At 41.6% G+C, this 24,348-nt stretch overlaps 1 protein-coding gene across 4 annotated transcripts in view; it reads left to right on the top strand.

Moving 5' to 3' along the window:
• Window positions 1–861: 861 nt before the first annotated feature.
• The window catches only part of PLEKHM3 (pleckstrin homology domain containing M3), a 181,556-nt gene continuing 158,069 nt past the window's right edge, over window positions 862–24,348 (top strand). For 3 of the 4 annotated variants that reach the window (XM_037523938.2, XM_037523940.2, XM_037523941.2), the window contains exons 1-2: window positions 862–960; window positions 23,078–23,990. In XM_037523938.2, the coding sequence (XP_037379835.1) occupies window positions 23,387–23,990 (604 nt within the window). In that variant the 5' untranslated portion in view covers window positions 862–960; window positions 23,078–23,386. Of the gene's footprint in view, window positions 961–22,955; window positions 22,971–23,077; window positions 23,991–24,348 lie in introns of those variants that run through there. The other variant, XM_037523939.2, reaches the window with a different exon arrangement.

Genomic DNA, 24,348 nt, shown 5'->3' with positions numbered 1-24,348 from the left:
CTCAGGCATGCAAGTAGGACTGCAGGGATCTATCATTAATGCTAATGGCAGGAGGGTGTAAAATCCTGATAATTTTCACTTACCCTACACTGAACTAGTCCCTGCCTTCAGGGAGGTTGTACAGGAGACTGTGAAGAAGCCAGTAAAACAAATAAATGTGTAGTTATAAAAAGAGAACATGGCTATGAAATGAGCTACCGTGGAGAGGGAGTAAAGTGGGTAACTTCAAGAAGGGTCTATGTAGCCAGAGCAGCATTCTCTTGGAAAGTGGCCAAAGTCACTGTGGGGTGGGAGGTGTGTCACAAAGGAGCATCATCCTGTGCACATACAAACACACTCCTCAAATAAGTTGCTACTGAGACATGCAAATGAATGACAATGAGACTGGTTTAGATTTATAGTTTGCAAAGCAAGACAGATTTGAATTTACCAGATTGAGCTATGCTGTTGTAAATTTATCTGTAAGTTTTCATTTATTTTGTCCTTCTTAGAAAAAACTTCCCCGAGTAATTCTCATGGAACTGCTCAAAACGGATCCCGTCCAAGGAAACATTTTCAGTTGCAAACATCCCCTGTGGCGCTGGGATGAGCAATGAGGAGAAGGCTGTGTTTTCAGAATGTGTGCGTTACGATCGGCATGTAAGAAAACAATGAGATAAGGAGGCCTGGCGGGTGCGGTCTGGCTTGGCCTGACCTGGCCGCTGGGTGCCTGGAGCTGGAACGTCGTGTCCTCGAGGCCGGGAACCTTGTGTGCGCGGCTCGCGCTTCCCCGGCTGCCGGGGGGGAAGCATTTAAGCGCAGGACCGCGAGGAGCGCTTGTAAACAGAGCCGGCGGGGATGGTCGGCGGCTGGGCGGGCTCGGGCTGTCACCGCGGGGCGGGCGGGCTGCCGAAGCCGGGCCCCGGCCGGGAGTGAACTGAAGGCCCCGCAGGTGAAGGGAGAGAAGCAGTCGGCGGCCAGGTAAGCGTCTGTGGTCTTCTGTGCAGCCTGGCCGGCCGGTGGGGGAAGGGTGTGGGATGACAGCATTGTAAATATCCAGAAGCTCCCTGGGGGGGGCGGTGATTTTGCTGTTTCTTGCACGCTCTGGTTTTTATTTCATGCTGGAGACTGCGCTACGGTGCAGTGGCTGTTGAGAGAGGGAAGGTCGCATGATGCATTGTCAGCCTATTTTTTGAATCAGATGTATAAGTAGAAAACAGTTGAAACAGCCATTTCTGTCTTTGCGTGGTTTTAGGTCCCCCACCCCACCCCCTCCCGTCTTAGAAACCAAAACTCGGCAGAGCTTTTAACTCACGTCAGTCTCGAGTTCCCATAGTAATTGTTCTGGCTATTGACGCCACTTATTTTTAATTTATAGTAAGTGACACTGTGTGATGACAAGCATGATTTGGTTTTCTGTGCGAGAATTACTAAGCTAAAAAAATTAGGATAAGGCGAGTTCAGACCCACTCCTCAAATAAGTTGCTGCTGAGACATGCAAATGAATGACAGTGAAAATGGTCTAGATTTATAGTTTGCAAAGCAAGACAGATTTGCATTTACCAGGTTGAGCTATGCTGTTGTAAATTTATCTGTAAATTTTCTGCTTTTATTTTGTCCTTCTTAGAAAGATAAACACCTGAATTTTTTCTTTACTGTTTTTAATTTCAGTAGCCAATTGTGATTTATAGTCATTCATTCATTCATTCATTCATAATGTATTTTATTATAAAATACCACCAGTAAGTTATAATTGGGGCACCCCAAATATAACACAGGGCTGGTTTTGTTTTACTAATATCTTAACCGTGTAGTCTCTCTCTCTCTTTTTTTTTAAGATTTATTTTTTATTTATACACATAGCTGGGGCACAGGCCAGAGGCCTGGGAGGGTGAGAGGATTCACCAGAGACAGAGTGGGGAGCAGAACAGGCAGACAGACTGAAAGCACCTGAGGGGAGCAGTGGGCGAAATAGGAGAGGTCTGCTGTGCCATGTGGGTATCTCCCTGGCCGGCAGGGAATCAAACCTGTGCTGCAGAGGCTGCGGACAGCTTCACAGCGCCGCACTCAACCTGCTGCGCCACCAGGGAGGCCCCGTGTAGTCTCTTAAAGGTCACATATTATAACTTTTAGGGAGTAGAAGAATATTAAGTTAAATTGCACATTAGAAGTATTTTTAAGTTGTGCACATCAAAGAAGTAATATTAATGCCTGATGAGTTATCTTTACAATCAGTTTTTGCATGATGTAGTAGTTCATGAATTCATGGGTTCATCAGAAGAATACATGGTCACTTCCTATTGTGTAACCTTGGGCAGTTTACTTGCTGTGTTTCCTAATCTATAGAATGGGAATAATAATAGTTGTGATCTCATAAGGTTGTTATGATGATCGAGTTAATATTTAAACAATGCTTTATACAGTGCATGTAGTAATTGCTATCTGCATGTTTGTTAGTATTCAAATAAAGAAAAAATATACCAGTGTTGAACGTGAGATGGTGGTCAGAAGGAGTTGGCGGAGGGGTGAAATGAGAGTGGTTAAATGGGTATAGCATTTCAGTTTTGTAAGATGTAGAGTTCTAGAGATTGATTGATCACAGTGTGAATGTACTTAACAGTATTTAACTGGCCACTTAAAAACTACTAACATGGTAAATTTTGTATTTATGTATTTCCCCATAATCAAACTTTTTAAAAATGCCAGTGTTAGCAGCATTATATATTAAAAATGTTAGCATAGAGCAGTCCCTTTTACAGTTGCCTTTGCATTGTGAAAATGAAACTTCTGGCAACCATCCGTAAGATTTATTACTTTCACAAACTCTTGTAATTCAGACCTATCAGGGGCCTCCCCGGTGGCACAGGGGTTAAAGACACAGTGCTATCAAGCTATCGCCAGCCACTGCCAGCACCAGTTCTATCCTGGGTTGGCCAGGGAGCTAACCCACATGGTACAGCAGACCTCTCCTGTCCCCTGCCCCACCTCCACTGCTCCCCTCAGCAGTGTATTTCAGTAGATCTGCCTGTTGTGCTCCCCACTCTCTCTGGTGAATCCTCTCACCCCTGCCACCTCTGACTTACACCCCAGTTCTTATATTCATAAATAAATAAAGCTTTAAAAAATGACCTATCATAAAGAATGCAAATAATGCATGTCCTGAATCCCTAGGATATATAAACATATCAATCCCTTGGTTATGTTATATGGTGTAGTTAAATTTAAATGGGGAAATTATCAGTGTGGGCCTAATCTAATCACAGCTACCTTTAAAAGTGGAGAGCTTTCTCTGGCTGGGAAAATCAAGGTTGAGAAAGACTCAGCAAGCCATTGCTGTTTTGAAGATGGAGGGGATGCTTGAAAAGGATCAGGGTAGCCCTGAGGAATGAGGAGGCCGAGAGCTTTTGAGGGTGACCCAGCATGGAAATAGGAGCTTTAGACTTAGGGCTATAAGGAATTAGATTCTGCCAACAAGCTGTGAGCTTGAAACTGGATTCTTTACCAGAGTCTTTAGATAAAAGCCCCACTTGGACTTCACCTTGATTTCAACCTTGTGAAAATAACCCTGAGCAGAGAACCCAACTAGAGTTCCCAGCAAACTCTTACCTTCAGAATTGTAAAATCATGAATAGATGTTGTTTTGAGCTATTCAATTGGTGGGAATTTTGTTAGTGATGGGCAAAAAATGGGTGAAAGATAGGAACAGACTATCCATGGAAGAGAAAATGATGACCAGTTGACATATGAATGTATTCTCTTTCCTTTAATCAAAGAAATGAACGTTGAAACAATAGCAAGGTACCTTCTTTTTCCAGGCCTTAAATTTACACAGATATTTAAAAATTATAATTCTCCACATCAATTAATGCATGGTGGAGCGGACACTCTCAAATGCTGTGAATGCGGCTCAGAGACTCTATAATCTTTCTGAAAAGCAACTGGACTGAATGTCTGAAAAGACACACTAATGCTCCTCCTCTTCCCACTAACTCACTTCTCTCAATCTAGCCAAAGGAAAGTATGAAAAATAGCTTAAAAGTTAATGTTGAAAAAAGCTTAATATGGCTTTGGTTAGAAAAGTCAAATATTAGCAATAATCTAAGTGCCCAACAACAAGAGAACAGTTAAAATAAATTATGGTATCAAAAGATATGGTATCATACAAGCATTTAGAAGAATATTTGTAAAGAATCTTAAGTGTGGAAAGGTGTTTACTGATTACTGCTAAACGGGGGACAATAGGGTAGAGAACTGTACCTTACTGCATGCTGTCAACTATGTTTTAAAAAATAAAAAGAGCTCCCCACATCCGAAAGGAGCGAAAGGACCACCATGTGGCGGTGGTTTTTTTCTCATTGGAAGGTGAATAGGCATTGTGTATTTTCCCTTTTACACTTTTCTGTATTTTCCAAACATTAAACAATGAACTCGTAGTACTTTTTGGTAATTGCTGCGGTCAATAGATGTTATTTTAAAAGCTGTAAAATCTCTGTGCTGTGGGGAATACAGTGACCCTAAAACACTGCCCTGCGAATAATGGAGAAAACAAAAATCTATAAATAAATGTGTCTGAAAGTGCTTATTTAAGAAAAACTAGAATAGGACACAATAGTTTTGTTGGAAAGGTTGCAGATATACTTGGATACCATTTCTCAACTGGGTAATTAGTGAAAACTTCATGGTGGAAGGGTTCCTGAATATCATACTGAGATAATAGAAAAGAAAGCTCATGGTTGAATTTTCATCAAAACCAAAAGTCTTGGTTTTGATGAAATTTTCATCAATTTCATCAAAACCAAAAGTCTTGGTTTTCTCGTAGACACATGAATTTTGGGCTTTGGGCTATAAACACAGCTTAATGATTCAAGTGGAAAACAAGAACTGTGGTGGATATGTAACCACTTGCAAAAAACAAAAACAAAATACCCTCCATGCTTTGACTAGGAAAACCAAACTGGACCTAGGCCCATAATATTGGCATTAAAAAAAAATCCAAAGCTAAAATTGATTGAGCATTTATCAGATACAGACATACTCTAGTCCCGTTTAATCTTATATGCAGACTTCCTGTGAGACTTGGGGTAAAGTAATGTATTTACATATTTAAGAAGCAGACAGTTAGATGAGTGCTGCTTCAATGACTGGCTCCAGAAGTCCTTTTTAGTAGGAACCTAGAAAAAGTGAGATGATTTGGGCGGATGTTTTAGGGTTCTCAATCTCTGAACAGTTTCCAGGACCCCCAGACTTGCTGCTTCTTTGTTTATCCCATAGACTTTCTTTTTTTTAAATTTACCCTGTCCTCCCACACTTATAGAAAAGTACAGAAAGTCTTTTGCCCTGTTGGCCACCAGTCAAATGCTGGTTTTCTTCATGGGAAATGTCAACCCATGAAAAAGAACAACCAAAGGTATGGCAAGGAATTGCTTTTTTCTTTTTCCTTTTAGAATGAATTTGGTACTTGTTTCCTAAGTAACTGAATTGTATTCTATCTTGAAGCTTCTGGTAGAAGCCAATAATTCAGAGAATTGAGTATGAAGTAAGAATGTGATAAAAATGACCACCACTAAGAAATTCCATACATTATGTTTGCTCTGTTTCATTGTTTATTGTGGATATGGCCAGAAAGACAGTTAAAAAAAAACAAACCCCATACATTTACCTTCATACTGACAATGAGGTGAGATTTTTATTTGGTTCATGAGTATAATTAATCTTGATGGCGATATGAGTTATGAACAAAAACTAAAGTCAAAATAGAGAGACCATTGTATTAAGATGTCAGGCATGCTGTTTTCATTAACGTTTGGTTTTCATACACTCATTCATTGTTCATTTGAGTTCAGATTGGATTCTCTGATTATATGCCACATTTTTGAGTATGGTAGAGATTTATTTGTCCAGTTGTCTTGATTAGCATAACTAATTTATAATTAAGCATAAACCGCTCAGTTTGCATTATCCAGTTTACTTGTGGATTTATCTGTGAAACAGAGTGATACCCCAACAAAGACCTAAAGACCGAATTAGAATTAACCAGGCTTTATGCCTTTATGTTGAGAGTGGGGTGTGTAGAGGGAGATTCAAGAGAGAAACCTAGGCAAGTAGGTGGCCATGAGCTCTATAGGAAGTGCTAGGGAATGTGTAGTTTATCCAGAATATAATAGGGTTCAAACTGTGGAAATCCTACTTTGCTTAGCATGGCAGGTAGCTTAGAGAAGAGCAAGACTGGAGGGAAGAAGAGTAGATGATGTGTCTGAACTCAGGTAGGAAAGGTGAGAAATAGACAGACTTGGCAGGCCCGTAGCGGACAAATTAATATGACTTGCTGATTGGGAGTGATTGTAAGAGTCAGGAGTGTCAAGGATAATGTTCATCTTTTGGGGGCAAAAGATAATGTCCTTTACTATATGGATAATGCCAAGAGCAGGGGGAGGTTGAAGGTAAGATGAAGCATTTGGTTTAGTACATATTAGGAGGTAGGGGCCATCAAGAAGGCAGTCATATGTGTGGGTCAAGAGGTCAGAAGAGTATTTGTTCCTCTTCCACCATGAGGACTGCAACTGAAGCCACAACAGTGGAGGCGGTCACTCAGGCAGAAAAGGACTAAATAAAACCAGAGGGATATCTACATTTATATGGGCGTAAGAAGGGGTGCTCATAGAAGGCACTGAAGGAAAAAGAAAATACCAGAAGAGGCTGTTAATGATTTCCTGAGAGCAGTGCAAAGAGAGGGTGTTCATCAGGTCACATACTGCTAAAGGGTGAGTCAAATGTTGGGGGGAAATCTCCTGGTTTAGCAGCAAAGAATTGTTGGTGACTTTTGCCTGTGCAGTTTCAGCTGGAACAGAATCAGAGTGCTTCTGGGGGGAGAATGAATAGGGAGTGAGAAGTGGCGTCAGAAAGTATAAAGAACATGTTTTTTCAAGAAACTTAGAAGAAAAAAGGAAGATGTAACGGGACTTGGGGGCATGTGAGGGTTTACTTGTTTTTTCCTTCATTGAAGAGATATTTTCAAGTATCGTGAATCCCTCTGCCCCAAGACCACCAGAAAAAAGGCTGATGTGCAGCAAGGCAGGTTCATCTATGCAGGAGGAATTCCTGAATACATGAAAGCCTAATTTCACAGCTTCCTAAACTTATTTCTGTCCCCACTGTCTCCATTATCTTGATTTATAATGAGAGATCAAAGGGAAATGTGGGGACCCTTTACCAAGTACTACACAGACCCCCATTGGCACCCTGGACCCTGCTTTGGCCCTCACAAAGCACTATATTATGTCATTTGATTTGGGCTCCAAAGCAACCTTTGAGGAAGGCAGGACAGGTATCCTTATTTGACCTACATGGAAGTAACTGGAATTCAGGTTCAAGTGGCTTCCCCAGAATCACACTTCTGGTAGTAGCTCACAGAAGGTTGAGCTCAGCTATGGTGTCTGTATTTTCATTACAGTGTGATCCTGTGAAGAATGGCCATGTCATCTTTTAGTAGGCCTAAGAAACAAGACTGAAGGTTGTGGGTCAACACTGTCATTTTGTTTGAACCTGATATACGTTGATATCTTCCCCTTACTCCCCCTAAACGTTCAGTTGGTTTTGGGAGGCAGTTTATTTGGACATACCTTAATGCTTAAAATATGTTTGAATTACCTATAGTCACATCTAATTTGAAAACATTTCTTTTAATTCTTTTGACAGAAACATTTATTTGTAGGGCTTTTTTAGCAAACATTTTTACAAGTGTTTCTATTTATTGACTAAATGAAAAATGATGTCTTAGGGGAACATTAGTAAAAGGTTTGTGCAATTAGGACAATGTAAACATTTGCAAAAGCACTTGTTTGGTCTAAATGAAGTCACTGTTGTTAGACCCTCACAGACATTCCAAGTAACGTGCCCAAGGTCACTAAGAGAACTGAGTTAGCTATTTAGAGAGCAGCTTTATGCTGTTTGTTCAAGGACCTCTAACACACCATTCCCTTAGAGAACTTATAATGACACAGAAAAATTACAAAGGTGATTTTTGGAAATTAAGTATAAACTCTTCCCCTGGCTATAAGATATTTAGCTACTAACTTTCTGAGTCATGAGATTAACAAACATTTAAAAATAAAATTTAAAGTTGCTGGCGTTTGACACTAAAATTCAAAGCTCTATTATCTCAGGGTAATTAGTTAGCTGTTAATTACCATACCAAACTATTTGTGCATTTAGAATTTTATTTCTACTGTTTGCTGTATTATCTTGGACAAGGTGCTTCATTTCTTTAAATCTCAATTTCCTTATCTGTAGAGGTCTAATAATAGCAACTCTCACATAAGTTGTTGTGCGCTTACCATAAGGGCTATCCTTTACTAAGTACTCAATAAATATTAGCTATGACTGTTCTCAACCTTGGTCTTGCCTTAGGAGTTATAAGAACTATCTTTATTTTGCTTTTAAGTATTATATTATGTATATTTTCCACACTTATCATGTTTCCATCCATATTCATAGAGTCCTCTGCAGGTTGTTTTAAAGAGCTCAGTATAATAGTGTTAGTACGTGACCAAGAGGTACCCAGGGGCCCTAAACTGTTAAGAGTGGGGGTACTCCAAGGAATTCAGCCATTTGTGTGCACATAGGCAAAGGAAGCAGACTTTGTGTGTGATAGATTTTTAATTGAATTGATGTTCATAGACAAAGAGAGGATTTGAAACAATAGGTTCCCTTTTCCTCATGGGCAAATGCCCAGCCAAACAGGCTTGATTGGGACCATTGAGACCCAAAAGCTTGCCATTAAATCTAAGATTCCTTCTGGCCAGGAACAACGTGAATGGAGTTAGGCAGGTCCCAGAAAGTTGGGGCAGAAGGAGAGATTCAGAATTCAAAATATATGGTGTAATCCAACATGAAGTCAAGATAACAGCTGCCACTGTCTCTTCTGAGGACCACAAACAGCCTCCCTCATGTCTCTTACACACATCTCTTTCCAGGTGTCTCTCCACCTATCTCCTGTGCATGCCTCCTTCTGTGCGTCTCCTCCAAGGACCTCTTCACATGTCTCCCTTTCCAGCAGTACCAAGATGCAGGCCAGAGCCAAAAAACAAGAGTGTGAGCACACGTGTTCAGTTCTAAGCCAAGCATGGCCGCTTAACTCCACTCGTGGTTCCCGGAGCTCCCCAATGCAGGGAGTCAGTGTCATGACATGCTGGGAGTGGGGGTTTTCAGTGCCTGACATCTCTGCAGGTAGAGATGTGCAGTGAAGTCTGTACAGATGTGAGGAGGTGAATTGTACCTCTACCAGTAGTAGAAGTGTCTGATGATGGGCAATTATTTGAGTCCCAATTATTGTATGCCTTCATCCTAATGTCAAATCAAAACAAGCAAAGAAATATAGACCAATCAGAACTCCAGAATTCCATTGCAGAATATTCATGTTTCAGGATTGCTTTGTGAAAATCCATTCCATAGTAATAATAGCCCATAATAAAATAATTACCCAGATTGGGGGATGATAATATAATTCCTTACAGTTCTTCTGTTTCCATACTCTGTAAACTTTTCCTTTGTCCTATATAATAAACAGAGATTTTTCTGGCCTTTGTATTGTACAGAGTAAAATAGCAAATACTTATTTTGCTTTATCTTGTCCTTATCTTTGAGGGTCAAAGACAATGTTTTGTCTGCCTGTGCCAACCTTGCTTGTTTCTTGACAGAACTGGCAAGCGGTTGCTTGGTAGCCAAGGTCTCTGTCACAGATTAGGCCCAGAGTGAAGGAGAGACATGGCTGCAGCCTGTCACTACTGAGTATGTCTGTTCTTTCAAATAAGACGTGAGTTGCCTTTTGCTTAGAGCTTAGGAAAGGCCTGGCACTCTCAGAATGCCATTTAACAGAGACTCAGGTTTACATTTCAATAAATAGGTGCAAGTGTAGCAGAGAAGGAAAATATCCGTTACTTCTCATGTACATTCACCCTGAGTGCCAGTAGCAGCTGGTTTTGTGAATATGTGCTAACCCAGAAACTGGTTGTTATATTGAGGGTTAAAATTGTGAGTATATGTCCTTCTGCTAGTCAGTTGCAGTGCTGTAAGGAATTAACGTCCATGGGAAGTGAGGCTATTATTCATTTCTGCTGACATCCCAGTCACCCAGCAAAGGCCTTCTGTTGGCCAGGGATGTTTCTCTGGCTCAACATAACTGATTTAGCTTGTGAAGGAGCCCTCTGTACTTTCCATGTGTGATGGTCAGTTCACTTCAAGCTCACTCTTTGGTGGGATCATTGATTCCATTATTATAGGTTTATTCCAGAAGCAGCATTATTTATAGAGATTGGTTTTGTTGTGTATTTGCCTCCTTTGTCTTTAGTTTCTTTCAACTGAGATGAGCTCTGTTTACATGTTATGTCACATAAGTCTTTATTGTCCCTTGATTTAATTTTTGAGTTATGTTCCCATAATACCTTTTATATACTTGTGTTGAGACGCTTTTTTAAGCTTGGCTTTGTGTTTCCTTACTAGCTGTTAAGCTCTTCAAGTGCAGGAACTGTGGCCTTGTGTCCCTACCATCTAACAGTGTTTGAGTACCTTTTCCATCCTTTGTAATTTCTTGTTAAATATAATCAGTTGTGTGGTTGGAACTCAGTACCTTCTAATAGGAATAATACATAATTGTTTTAGATTTTACAGTTAGCTTTCTTATATATTACCCAAATTTATACTTTATAGTTCTCAAAGGTATATGAGGGCAAGCATTGGCAGGAATTCCATTTTACAGATAAGGAGGGCCAAGTCCTAACTTAGCCTGACTCACTGGAAGTCATTCAGCTTAAACGGCAGTGCTGGAACATGAACTCTTTCCTGGTGTCAGAAGTGTGTGTTCTTCCCATTGTCACATCTCTGTCCCATTGAACAAACTCAAAATCTGGTGGCTCTTGGGTTGGATTCAACTTCTTGTTTATGATCCTAACATCAGTGTCCCTGAGTGATTTAGGTGATATATAAGGTGCTTGAGCTTAGGTGGCTCAGGGACTCAGTAATTATGCAGGGATTCCAAGCACTTTTTTTTCCTTCCCCTTTGGGCCTTCAGTTGACAATAAATAAACCCTCTTGGTCACTCTTTCATCATCTTTAAAATAATTCTGTTACTTTACTCACTTCTCGCTGTTGAGATTACTCTTAAGTATTTATCAAGAAGTTTACTTTGTAAACCAGAGAAAACCAAACACTTTGTAAACCAAAGTCTAAACCATGTGCATGAAGAAGATTATTCTCAGGTTAATTCAGTTGGAGGAGTTATGTGAGAATTCGTTTGCAAACATAGCCCCTATTGCTCAGGCTCAACTAGAAGATCCTAAATAGATGATGACATTTTTAAATCTAAAGCTACTTCCCCAGCTCTTTTTGGGTATGTTGCATATCTGGTCTCAGCATATCTCCTTGAGTGTGGTCCTAACCTTCCGTGCTGTGGTCTGTCACATTTTCCGCCCAGGTTAGGTGATTTGGCTTGGAGATGGCACCCACACCCACTAGTCACTTGCTCCCTGGTGCAGTTGGAGGCCAACTTTAGCAACATGTGGGTTTTATGATGGACGTTTTCACCTTCTTCACCCCAGTCTCAGGAGGAATATAATTTGAGTGGTTCTTTTGTTTGTTTTTTAATCACTATTCCCTGCCATTGGAGGTAAAGAGAGATGGAAAACATCAAGTCTGCATTTCTAGACACTTACATAACTGAAGTTAGTGTCTGTTTTCTTTCTAAAAGCAGGACATATTGGAACTCTGGTTGTTTTATGAAAGGGGCTTCCCAATCCAGTGGTTGACTGGAGAGCATAATAACATTACTGCCTTCAATAGCAAAGCAACCTGAAATTTGAAGTGCCATGCTTATATTTAGTTTGGTTTCCGGGAAAAGATCTTGGGCATCAAATGTCTCAATGATTTTACAGTGGCAAACAATAAACAAGTGAAGAGATGTACTGAAAATGCTTGAAATGGACTACCTGAGGGCATTTCAAAGGGAACATCTCCTTACTGGCATTAGAAAGAGCTTGAGCTCTCAGTCACTGGGAAATGAGTTCAGCCAACCCACTGATTTGGAGTGGTTCGCAGAATAATTCCCAAGTGCCCCATGGGTGCTTTTTGTTTCTTTCAAAGGTCTGAGTGAGGTCTTTGCTACCTGACCTTTGTCATATTATTTTAAAATAGCTTGGAAGCTTTCTCTACCAAGAAAATATTTGAAAGTGCTAGTCAACATAACATTTTGGAAAACATGTAAAATTTACTTAAACAAGCTGATGGTGAATTCAGATAAAGTTTTGTCTGAACACCAGAGTGGTATTTGTATTTACAGATGTCACTGCTTTGAAAACGTACTCTATTTAGTTGTTGTTTGAACAAATCTTTACTGGGTGATGGAGCTATAATGGATGGTAGTAGGTATTTTGATTATTTTTCTCTTCATTGTTTTTTCTTTTAAAAATAAAGATAAATAAAAAACAAGCAACCCTTCAGTTATTTGCTGAACAGCCATTGTGTACCAGCCATTATTCTAGGCCCAGTGAGGGTTCTAAGAATGAAATCGGGTAGAACTGCTAGCTCTTAAGTTGACGTAGGTCCACTTCACCTGATTTCAGGCGAAGTACTCAGTTTCAGCAACTGTAAAATGGGGATAAGAATACCCATATTGCACAACATAAAGCTTAGAGACACAAAACATAAAGCAATGTAGCTGGTGCAAAATAGGCCTTGATAATTACCATCATCATTTCAGAAAGAGCATGCAGCGTGCACTCTGTGCGGTGAGGGCCATAGAAAGACATTCTGTGGATGTTTAAAGAATGAGCAGATCATTTTAGGCTCATCAATCAAGAACACTTACTGAGGAGACAGCCTTTGAACTTAAGGAATGGGTAGATTTTGAGTAGGTGGAGGTGGGGAGAGAGCACCTCAGATATAACTGAGCAAAGTTTTGGAGTTAAGAAAGTGTAACATTTTGAGCAATAGTATTTCAGCTTAAAGGAGAAGAGTGTTATAAGGAAGGAAAATGTGAAGTTGGACAGGCAAGCTAGGCCTAGATTGTGAAAGGCTAGCCCTAGAAGACTTCGTTGCCAAAGGAAGTTTCCATGAAGGGATTTTTTGCTGGTGTCTCCCAAGTGCCTAGAGCAGTATCCAGCGCATAGTGAGCACTTGGTAAATAGTTACTGGATGAATAACTGAGTATGATTTTAGACAAATTGAGCTTTATTTTGTGACATAGATGCCAGGAAAAAATGTCTTACAAATAGTTGGGAACCTAGGACCAGAGAACAGGCCTGAGATTTGGGCATAAACATAGAATTATTGAAGTACCAGGGGTTGATCCGTTGACATAAGGAAAACATGGAGCTGCAGCTAGAGAAGAGACCAGGTAATGCCCCCATTTGATGAGGAGACCAGTAAGGAAGGAGGAAGAATGAAAGGGAAGGGATGAGAGGAAACTAGAACAGTGCCTGTGAACCCCTGGGGTGAGGCTTGAGAAAGGGATAATTAACAGCATCAAGAAGGGTCAAGATTTTGAAAAACACCAGCAAGTGTGTATTGAAAAGGTCACTGGATAGCTGTAGAAGTTCCATCAAGTGGGGACCTCTGCCAGACTGTAAGGTTATAAGTGGGCACAGCACACTCTGGGATTTTTTTTTTAAGGTTAGTATTTACTGGTACTTGCTTTTTGAGCATATGTTTAAACAGACAGTATGCCCAATTGTGTACGCAATCTGATTCCAATTAAATATTGGACAAAAACACACCTATTGATTTATTTTCTCTGAGTTATGAAATCATGACTAATTTTTGTTTTTTCCATATCTGTTGGCATTTTTTAGTTTCTGTGAGGACTTATTCCTTTTAGAACTGGGGAAAGCACTATGCAGATGATTTTTTTTCTTTTTTATATTATGCTCCTTATGTATTACATGGTAGTATACTTCTCATTTATTGAAACTCGGATACAATGTAGACTTTTTTTAAAGATTCATGTTTTGTGCATATAAGAATTGGGGCACAGGCCAGAGGTGCTGGAGGTGAGAGAATTCACCAGAGGCAGAGTAGGGAACAGAACAGCCAGGCTGACTGAAATACACTGCTGAGGGGAGCAGCAGGGTAGACAGGAGAGGTCTGCTGCGCCATGTGGGTAGCTCTCTGGCCAGCCAGGGGTCAAACTCATTTAGCAGAGGCTGCAGATAGCTTTACATTGTTGTGCTTAACCCCTTGAGCCACCAAGGAGGCGCACAATGTAGGCATTTAATGTTTCCCCCTATGAAATTGGGATTCTATCAGCGTTTCTAGCTGCCTATCATCTCTGAGAGCACCTTGATTCTACTGATGCCCTGCTGGTACCACATTCTGATCTGCTGCTGTGGCCAACTGGTGCCCCATCAACGTGCTTACACTGCCTTTATGTCAGAGCACCACGAAGAGTCATGACCCTTGGAGCCCCATGGTCCAGAACGGTCAACTTACTAGGGTCAGATCCTCTTGTTGCTGATCGTTCATGCTATGGGACTCTTAGAACATTCCCAGCCAGCCGCAGCCTTAAGCAAAGTGAAGAACACATGAAAGCCACATGAGTTGACCATCCTTGCAGCCCACCCTGGTTTATGTTTGAAAGTGGGTCGACAGAAACTATTTATCCTAGCTGCCTTTGGCATTGCCATTTTCTCCATAGTCCAGCTGTGGCTAAAACTACATGTTCCCAGACCCCCTTCTCAGCACTTAATTAAATTCTGATTACATGCCATGCAGTCAAGTGGGAGGAAGTCAGCACTTTTACCTTGCAGCTTGGGAGAACACAGCATCTCTGTGTGGGCCAGGCTGGTGTTATTGCTTGAATCTACTTCTACGTCTGTGTAGGAGGACTGTGTTATTCTACCTGTTAATTAGTCTTGCCTAATGAGCATGTAAACAGCAGATTTCCTTGTTAGAAAATAGCAATACAATGATTCTCCATCCTGTTACATTTTGATGTATGCTTGGAATTCTTTGGGTTATGCTCTTTATCGCACCTTATTTTCTTAATCTATTAAATAGGAGGAAGCTCCTATTTACAAGAATGGCTGTTCTACTTAAAAATAAGACAAATTGTATGTAGGCCACTGGCTTTGGCCGAAAAGTAAATAGTTGGTTGCTGACATTGAGTTGAGTTTGTTGCTTTGCTGAGTTGCTGAATCTTCCCAGGAGAGACCAGAAGCATGTGGTTGCTGTATGGGTGTGGTCCAGTGGAGTACTTCATAATTATACAGTGTTTTACATTTTTAATGGCATGTTGAAACAGCTACCTAGTGAATGATCTACATGCAAAGCAATTTGATATTAGCAATTTTATGGGATACAGGTAGCTGAGTAAGGCGCCCAGAGGTTAAGCGGTTTGCCAGAGGCCACCCAGCACGTGTATGTTCGAGCCAGATTTAGAACACAGTTCTAATTAGCTCCCGATTTCCAGTTTTGTGTTGAGGCAAACCACACTGCACCCACACGTTGATTTTACTCAGTTCACTTTGTCAGAGGATGGGAATCTTCATATTTTGACCTGTCTGGATATGTTGTCGTTATTTTTAATTAATTAACTTCAAGCCAAATGTGCCAAGCTAGCAAGAGCTTTACTTATAGAGACTAAACTTAATTTTAGACCCAGGTATTGAAAATTTGACAGCTGTATAGCCTAGGGAAAAAGATGAAATTCCAAAAAGAGTAAGATTGGCAAATGGCAAATGAAGATAAAGAGATTGGGGAGGCACCATGCATGCCATCAAGTAGCTCAGAGTGTAGAATGGGGTCGAGAGAGATTAGTCAATCAGTTCAGTACAAAGTGGCTACTCCAGGGTACTGTGAAAGCCTGGGCAATTTTAAAGGGCTCCCTAACTTAGACCAAAGCATGGAGAAGTAAAATAGAATAAAGTGAGTGCTGGTCAGCCCAAATGCTTTGCAATTATTTTGTAAATTAAAACACTTCTAAAATTTAAAGTTTATGTAAAAAAAAGAAGGCAGAGTACATCAGAGGTCCAGGGCTGAGATGTGTAATGCTAAACAGGGTGGTCAGGGAGGGCCTCTTTGAGAAAGTGTCATGAGCAGTCACTTAAAAGAGTTGTCATCTTGGTGTCTGGGGGACCAGCCAATCCGAAGACACTGTGGTAAGAACATATCTGCATTTTTGAGAACCAACAGGGAGGCCAGTGTGAGCAGATGAAAGGGATACTGGGTTGGGGAGACTCCTAGAGGAAGGGTGACAGAGCAGGCCAGGAAGGGGTTCAGGCCTTGTTAGGTTTTGTGTGCTAGCAATCTTGCCATGTGTAGTATTAGTTAACTCTTCTAGGGGAGAGGTATTAGTTGCTGATTTCACAAATGAGAAAACTGGGATTTGGGAGGGGGAGTAAACTTCCTGAAGTTAGCTGGCAATTGGTAGACCTGCAATTCCTTCCATCATCCTGAATCCCTAAGTCATCATTCCTCACCTCTGCCTCCTCTCCTTAGGAGGCTGGACTAGATCTTCTAGGTGAACCACATACAGAAAATCTGGCCCTTTGCCTACTTTTAGGTTTTTACGTTGTGGTAAAAAACATGTGTGTGTGTGTGTGTGTGTGTGTATCTTGTCATCTTAACCATTTTTAAGTGTCAGTAGTGTTAAGTATATTCATATTGCTGTGAAACATGTCTCCAGAAGTTTTTCCTCTTGCAAATCTGAATTTCTGTACCTGTTACAATTTTCTTTTCCTGCTCCCCTTACCCCTGTTATCCACCATTCTAACTTTCCATTCTGAGTTTGAGTTTGACTGCTTTTGATACCTCACATACATGGAATCACAGTTTTTTTGTGAATGATTTATTTTGCTTAGCATTATGTACTCAAGGTTCATTCATGTAGCATGTGATAGGATTTCCTTCCTTTTTAAGGGTAAATAATATCCCATTGTATGTATATATCACATTTTGTTTAACTGCCTATTTGGTAAATAATGGATTATAAGAACACATAGTGTCATTCATTTCCATCTTGTCTGTGGAGAGTACAGAGTACTGCTTTCCCCACTGCCCTGCTAGGTTGAGTAGTTACAGAAGTGACTGTATGACCAACTGTAAAGGCCGGACTGGCCACAGTGCAGGTTTTCTGATCCCATGCAGACCGGGTAAAGGAGGAGTCAGAGTCCTCAGTAGTTTTGCAGGTTTTTTATTGAGATTCACCAGGCATATGGCAGGCAGGGGTGCTGGCTGGGGGGCTGGGAGGCTGGCAGGCCTCCCAGCCCCCAGCAAGTCTTCACTCTATCTGGGCTCTCTAGCGTTCGTTCTGCTGCTTCTCGGCTTCTCTTTCGGCTTCGGCTTCTACTGCTGCTGCTGGTGCTGCTGGCGTCCCCCCGTGACGCCGCCCTTAAAAAGCACAGTCTTAGCTCAGCTGAATCCCATCTACCTATGCCCACACCCTATTCCAGGTGCCCGCCATCAGGCATGCATTCAGGACAAGGATCCATCATCTATCCTGATGGCGGAAGGGCAGAAAAGCCTGACATTTTCTTTACCCTACACCAACAAAGCCTATACCATTATCTGCCCTTCACAGAAAATATGTCAACCCTATTCTGTTGGGGAGACTGCAAAGTTAAGAGAAGTGATGTGGTGGCTGCTGTGGATGGGGACAGGCCTTCCTGGGTGTACTTTTGAGCTCCCTCTGAGGATGTGTGTTTGGCAAGCAAGCACAGGGCAGGTTGTCTATTCGGACAGAGGGATAAAGGAGAGTCCTGGAGCCCTCAGTGGTTTTTTCAGGCTTTAACGATCTTTCTACACCAATTGTTGTAGGGCAAACCCCCAGGCTGACAAGGAGGGGGCAGGAGGCTGGCAGGAACCCAAGCCTCCCATCCCCCAGCGAATCTGTCCATTTCTCTTTGGGCTCTCTTTGGTCTTCCTCTCATAGCTGTTCTCCACTGCCCCGTTTTCTGTGTGACATCATCCTTTCATCCTCAGCCTCCAGGCTCAGGTGTGCACACTCGTGCGTGCCCACACCACACTCCAGGTGTCCACAGTCAAGCACACGTGCCCCACACCCAGGCTTCCAAGATCCTGCTGCCTTAACACAATCAAGGTCACAGGCGATAGCTACAGAGGCCAGCAGCGTAAAAGCCTGACCAATCTTCATTTACCCTACTGTGTGGCTTTGTGGGGCAGGGATGGAGAAACAATCGACAAAGTTGAGTTGTTTAGTGATAACTTAGACATCCAGGGAAGAGAAACACCCCCAAAGATTGAGTCCTTCGGAAAGATTTCTTAGAGAGTTGGGATTTGGGAAGGGATGGATCTGCTTGAGGCAGGGTGGTTTGGAGAACTGCATCCTCCTTCTCACCTGTGTCTTAGCCAGTGAGGTTCACCACTGCAAGCATTTGTAGCTGCGTCTGGCATAAAGAAAGTGCTCTACTAGAATATAGTTTCCATGTGGGCAGCATATGTCTTTTTTTGTTCACTGTTGTATCATTAGTACCTCGAGCACAAGAGCTGCCTCAATAAATATGGAATGAATAAAATGACTGCAACTCTCAATAACCCTTTTAAGCTATTTAAAATGTACCGTGCAAATAAAAGCAAAGAGCTGCATCACATTTCTCTGTTAATTCACTGATTACACTGAAGATTTGTTTTTATTGGCTGTTAAAACAACGATGTCTTGTTTATTGCTAGAGAGCTATTATGTGGGAAGAAGAATGTAAGTTTGAAGTACTGACAACAAAGGAACAAGGGGGAAAGAAAGATGTCAAATGATCTTAAAGATAAAAAAAAATCAGTCATTCATTTAGTCACCAAATATTTATTGAACTGTGACTGTGTTCTGGGGAATCCAAGGGAGAGCAAAATTGTTGCTGCCTAAGGGGATGTGGACATTGAAACTGGTAATTACAGATGGGAGGTGTGTAACTTACAGCAATGCAGGTGCCACGGAAACTTAAACAAGGACATTTAATCTGATCTGGGGCACCAGAGAATGCTTCCCTGAGGAAGTGATTAGTCCTGATTCTTGGTTACCGTGTGACAAACTACTGCCAAATTTAGTGTCTTATAACAATGGATTATCCCATGGATCTGGGTTAACAGGGTTCAGCCAGACAGTTCTCTTGGATTATCTTGTCGGTTCCAGTGTGATATAGACCCTGGCTGTCATCAAGATGACTTCTTCACTCACATGTTTGGTGCCTCCCTGCCCCAACATGTGGCTTCTCTCTCCAGCAGAGTAGCCTGGACTTCCTGTATAGGCTTAGACCCGAGGAGATCGGAAGAGGAAGCTGTTAGGTCAGCTATGGCTACACCTGCAGTGGGTATAGCGTCATTTCTGCCACATTCTGTTGATCAAAACATAAGCCCTGCCCAGAGTCAAGGGAGTGGAAAAATGAACTCACTTCTTGATGGGGCAATAGCAAGGTCTCATTGCAAAAGAGTATGTGGGGTAAGAGATGTGGCCATCTTTCCAGACTACACTTCTGTCAGGTGATGTGAGTTGATTCCTAAAGTGTTAGGCATTAGACAGACAAAAGAGATGGGAGGAGGGAGTGACTCCTCCAGCAGTGGGAACACCTGCAGGAGGCCTGCAGTTCAAAAAGGTAAGCGTGGCGCAGCCGTTGAGCACTGCCCACGGCCTCCGCAGTGCCGGTTCGATCCCTGGCCACCAGCGAGGGTCCCACATGGCGCGCAGACCTCTCCTGCAGCCTGCTGCTCCCCTCAGCAGTGTATTTCGTCGGTCTGCCAGTTCTGTTCCCTGCTCTGGCGAATTCTCTCACCCTCCCGTGCTTCTGACTATACCCAGTGCTTGTATAAATAAAATAAATAAATCTTTTAAAAAAAAAAGGTAAGCGTGGACAGAGGACCTGAAAGACTGTGTGACTGACTGGAGGAATGAAGAGTGCTCGGAAATGCTGGATCAGAGTGGGGAGTAGAAATTTTTAGAGTGTGGTTAAGTAGAGTAACTATCTGTGTACATCAGAAAACAAAGGGGCTAACGGCCGAATTTCCAAATAGAGAGATGGAGAGCACTAACTAATGAAAATCAAAATTCTTAGAATAGGAAGTACAGCTGTAGTCTGCAGAAGGACTTGAGGTGAAGAGGAGGCAGAGGTGAGGAGTGATGGCTTTGGGATTCTGGAGGAAGGAACTGCAGCCAACCAATTGCCAGCTAAGGGAAAGGGAAATCTTAGCTCAAATCACAAAGCTAGAATGAGCCCATGTCTGACTCTAGAACTCAGGTGCTGTCCATTCTCTTGGTGGCCATGCTGCCTATGAAGTCATCATCCACAGTGGAAGTGAAAATCTCATGTTAATCAAAAAGTAACTCACTCTTCCTAATTTCTTCACCCCCCAGGCAAACACTGTCCAAGTTTTCTAGGTACAACCTGAAGGGCAGCCTCCTTTTGAAGACTTTCTTAAGATCTCCCTCACGTTTAGTGACCATTGACCCACCCTCTCTCCCCCACCAAATCTACTTCCATCCTCTATGCAGGCCAGTTTTGGACTTATTTTCTTATCTGACTCATCATGATAGATTGTGATCCCCTTTTAGGGCAAGAGCTGTGTCTTATTCATCTCCCCAACTTTGTGTCTTGTGTCTGGTGTGACCTTAACAAATGATGGCTCAATGGATAGATAAGTGATTTCCAGAATCCCTTGTTAAACAGCGTGGAATGATTGTGAAGTTAAATTGCAATTCCTTTTAATGAGGGTTAAATGAGGAATTGCATACAGAATGTTCACAGGAATTGAAATATCTCTGAGCCTCAGTGTCCACTTCTTGAAAAGTGAGGGTTGAAAAGATGACCAGATTTCCCTTCTGTGTCCAATTGTCTATGATTTTAGAACATGTAGGACAGAAGTATATTTCACAAGCCAGTGGTTTGTGTTTCTAACCAGCCTGTGAATCCCCAGAGGACACTTAGAGTATATTGTAGACATTTTGATAAATTCTTTAAAAAAGAAGACTCATTTTTAAATGAAACATTGGACATACAACATGTGTAAATTTAAGGTATATAGTGTGTTTATTTGTTGAATGTATATATTGTAAGGTGATTACTGTTGTAGCAATATTAAGCATCTCTATCACACCACATAATTATTTTTCCTTTTTAATGGTCGGGTTATATTTTAGTCTCTGCAGATTTGATGATTGTAGAACAGTATTGTCCATATTCACCATTCTGTGCATTAGATTTCTATGGCTTATGCACCTTTTTAAGCCTCATTAATTTTATACTCCTCCACCCCCAAATTTTGAAGATATACTGTCTAGTATAAAGACTGAATTTTAAGCACTAGTAAGAACAGGAATATTCATAATATAATCTTTGGTGAATAAATTAATGCTTTGCACCTTGGTGCCTCTTCTATAAAATGGGAAACTTTGTTTATTATAGCCATTTGAATTTTATTTTTTTTAAAAAAAGGATTTATTTATACAAGAGCTGGGGTACAGGCCAGAGGCACCTGGGGGTGAGAGGATTCACCAGAGACAGAGTGGGGAGCAGAACAGGGAGACGGACCAAAAGCACTGCTGAGGGGAGCAGCAGGTGAGACAGAAGAGGTCTGCTGCACCATGGGGATATCTCCCTGGCTGGCTGGAAATCGAACCTGCGCCACAGAGGCTGCGGACAGCTTCACAGTGCTGCGCTCAACCCACTGCGCCACCGGGAAGGCCCATAGCCATTTGAATTTTAATAAAGAAAGAACTAAGTGTCAAGATATATTGTTTATTTCTTTTTCTTAGTCTCTGATGTACAAAATGGGACAGAAAAATCCCAAGTTTCAAAATTACAGCAATAGTGAAAACCTGTTTCTCAATTCAGGAGACTCAAGGTTTAATTATAGACACGGGGAGAGACTCCTGCTTGCAGCTAGAGAAATATTATAAATGATGCTTTGTCTCTGAATGCTAACATAATAAATATCCAGATATAAAAAGTAGACAAATTCATAGTCATTATCACTTTATAAGAGGTTCACCACTGAGCTCTTGTCAGCTCAACCACCTGGATACATTTAAATAAAGGGCTGTAGATACTAGTTTTATTCACATACCTTTAGCTTTGTAGATTGGTGTTGATTTTAATGTATTGGTTTTATGCCCTAAGCGCTAAAAGCGATTTTCACTAACCATAAAAACTGTGCAGTTTTTAATAAGATAGCATGTTTGCATACCTTAGCAGCTACATGCAAGGGAGTTGCTAATTGCTAGTTTCACCTACTTGTAAGTTGTTAAGGGGGAATGAAAACCTTGCCTAAAACATAGGTGAGCTGTTGAGCACATGAATTGTAACTCATGCGACTAAGGATCTTTCTTTGATTTTTATAAATTTACATTAAAATAGCCGGGTCTAGCTACTATCTACTGTTTTAGATAGTGTCAATGTCAAGGTATGCCCTAATTTGGCCAGGCCTTGGAGATTTAGTATTTCTAAGAGAATGGTTAGTTCTGGCACGGGATTCTTCCTGCCCAGCCCTGAGGCAGGACTCCTTGGCCAGTCCTTGGAGCCTCAGAGTGTGGAACCTGAAGCCTCATTCCCTGGCTGGAGAAATTCTTGTGAAGTCCAGAGTCCTCACGAGGCTGTGCAGGTTCTAAATCGAGGAACAGCAGCCCAGTGACTTTTGAGTTTAATGAAAGGGCAGAACCTCCGTCTCTGTTGCCTCCCCCTCTTGCACCTTTAAGCCCAACAAATCATCAGAGCTTTCAAGGTTTGTGAACAGACTCGTGCATTTATGACTTTCAGACTGATTACTATAGAGACCCCATCACAGAATTCCTGGTCTCTTTTGCTTACTATTTTAGGTCAACATATCAGAGACTTGCCAGGGCAGTCTTTTCACAACTGCTCTCAAAGGCTTCTCTGTGTGAGTAAAAGCTGTTGACCTTAATTCTCCTTATCAGGTGTTCCACCCTGCACTGTGTAAGTTCTACTATAAAGGGCAGTGTTGTGTTCTCTTCACAGTGGAACTTCTGTGTAGGTGTTGTCCACCTTTGGGTATGAATGCCATGGAAAAGTGTTAAGATGGAGAAGTAATCGGGCAGATTTGTGTATTGTTGAATACAGTGAACCCTGTGCCAACGTTGTTGTTGCTTTTTTTGCAGGAAATGAAGGATTGCTGAGGAATTGCTTTGATGTGCTTCCTTTGGCATCTCAAGATCTCTCTCACTGAAGATTAATCTCCAAGGAACATCTGTCTCTCCAAGCCTTTGTTCATGGCCATTAGCAACTACAGATGCTTTTCATGACTTGGAAAACATCAAGCACCTTTGTGTTTAGCCTGCTTCAGGTAGCTGAATGAAGGTTTCTAGTTGTTTTGAGAACGCTTGCTGAAGCACCTCTTTGCTGGGTGAATGTTCATGAAGCCCTTTCCTGAACTAGCTTAGGAGGCTTCTACCTCTTGGATCCTGGACATGGAAGCTTTGGAAGTAGATGACATCAGCCCAGCCTTGGAAGTTACTGAGGATTTCTTTAGTACTTTTGATAGTAAGCTAGGGAAGGCTGTGCAGCAAGCAGAAGTTTACGGAATTCAGGAAGTCCCTGAATTGGTGGGGCATGAGGTACTCAGTAACTTAACAGACAATGGTGCTATCAGAAATGTTACCGCCCTGGGCAAGGAGGGTGTGTTTTGGGGCCACTGTAAGAGCAGGCTCTTAGAAACCAAAGCTCAAAATGTCTTCCCTGCCAAAGAACAGTTTATGGTCCAGAAAGGGACAGCCCCAGATAATCTCTCCTGGATGCAACAAAAGGAAGCGTCGACCTTTAATTTTTTCAACATCTGTCAACGTCGGAGGGATAGACCTCGCTCTGTGAATGATTTATTAGATGAAACCTCTACTTTTAAGCCAGGCCATGCTCGATCAAGGTCAGATATCACCCAAATGGACTGGAGGGTAGTCCTCAAAACCATGCCTTTGCAGCAACAGCAGCAGCAACCACTTCAGGGCCCTCAGTTCACCAGGCCATCTTTCCTGTTGCCCTCACCAAATAAGGTAGAAGATGCTCAAGGAAATACTGGTATGTTCTTATATCTGACTGCTATGAAAAATTGTTGCTTTCCCTTCACCTCACTTACATTTACCTCATGAAAATCTAACTCTCCAATGACCATGTCTGACTTTGCCTACTTAGCTCGGCTTACTTTGCTACTTAAGCTCCCTCTTCTGTTTGCTTTCATACTTTTTCTTACCTCAAGTCTACAGTCTCATTACCATATTATCTTCATAAGAGGTACTAAATGAAGTGAAGGAGAGCTGTAGTTAATTCTTCCTTTTTAATTTTGCATGTTAGAATATTCTCATAATATAGTATTTTTCTTTGGACATTGTATGATACAGTTCACATCGGTCAATATTATTGGATCACACGTCAGATC

The sequence above is a fragment of the Talpa occidentalis genome, unplaced genomic scaffold (genome assembly GCF_014898055.3).
Source record: "Talpa occidentalis isolate TD23 unplaced genomic scaffold, MPIMG_talOcc4v2.1 talOcc4.3, whole genome shotgun sequence".
In the NCBI taxonomy this organism is placed as follows: domain Eukaryota; kingdom Metazoa; phylum Chordata; class Mammalia; order Eulipotyphla; family Talpidae; genus Talpa; species Talpa occidentalis.
This window is presented reverse-complemented; position numbering and strand designations above follow the sequence as displayed.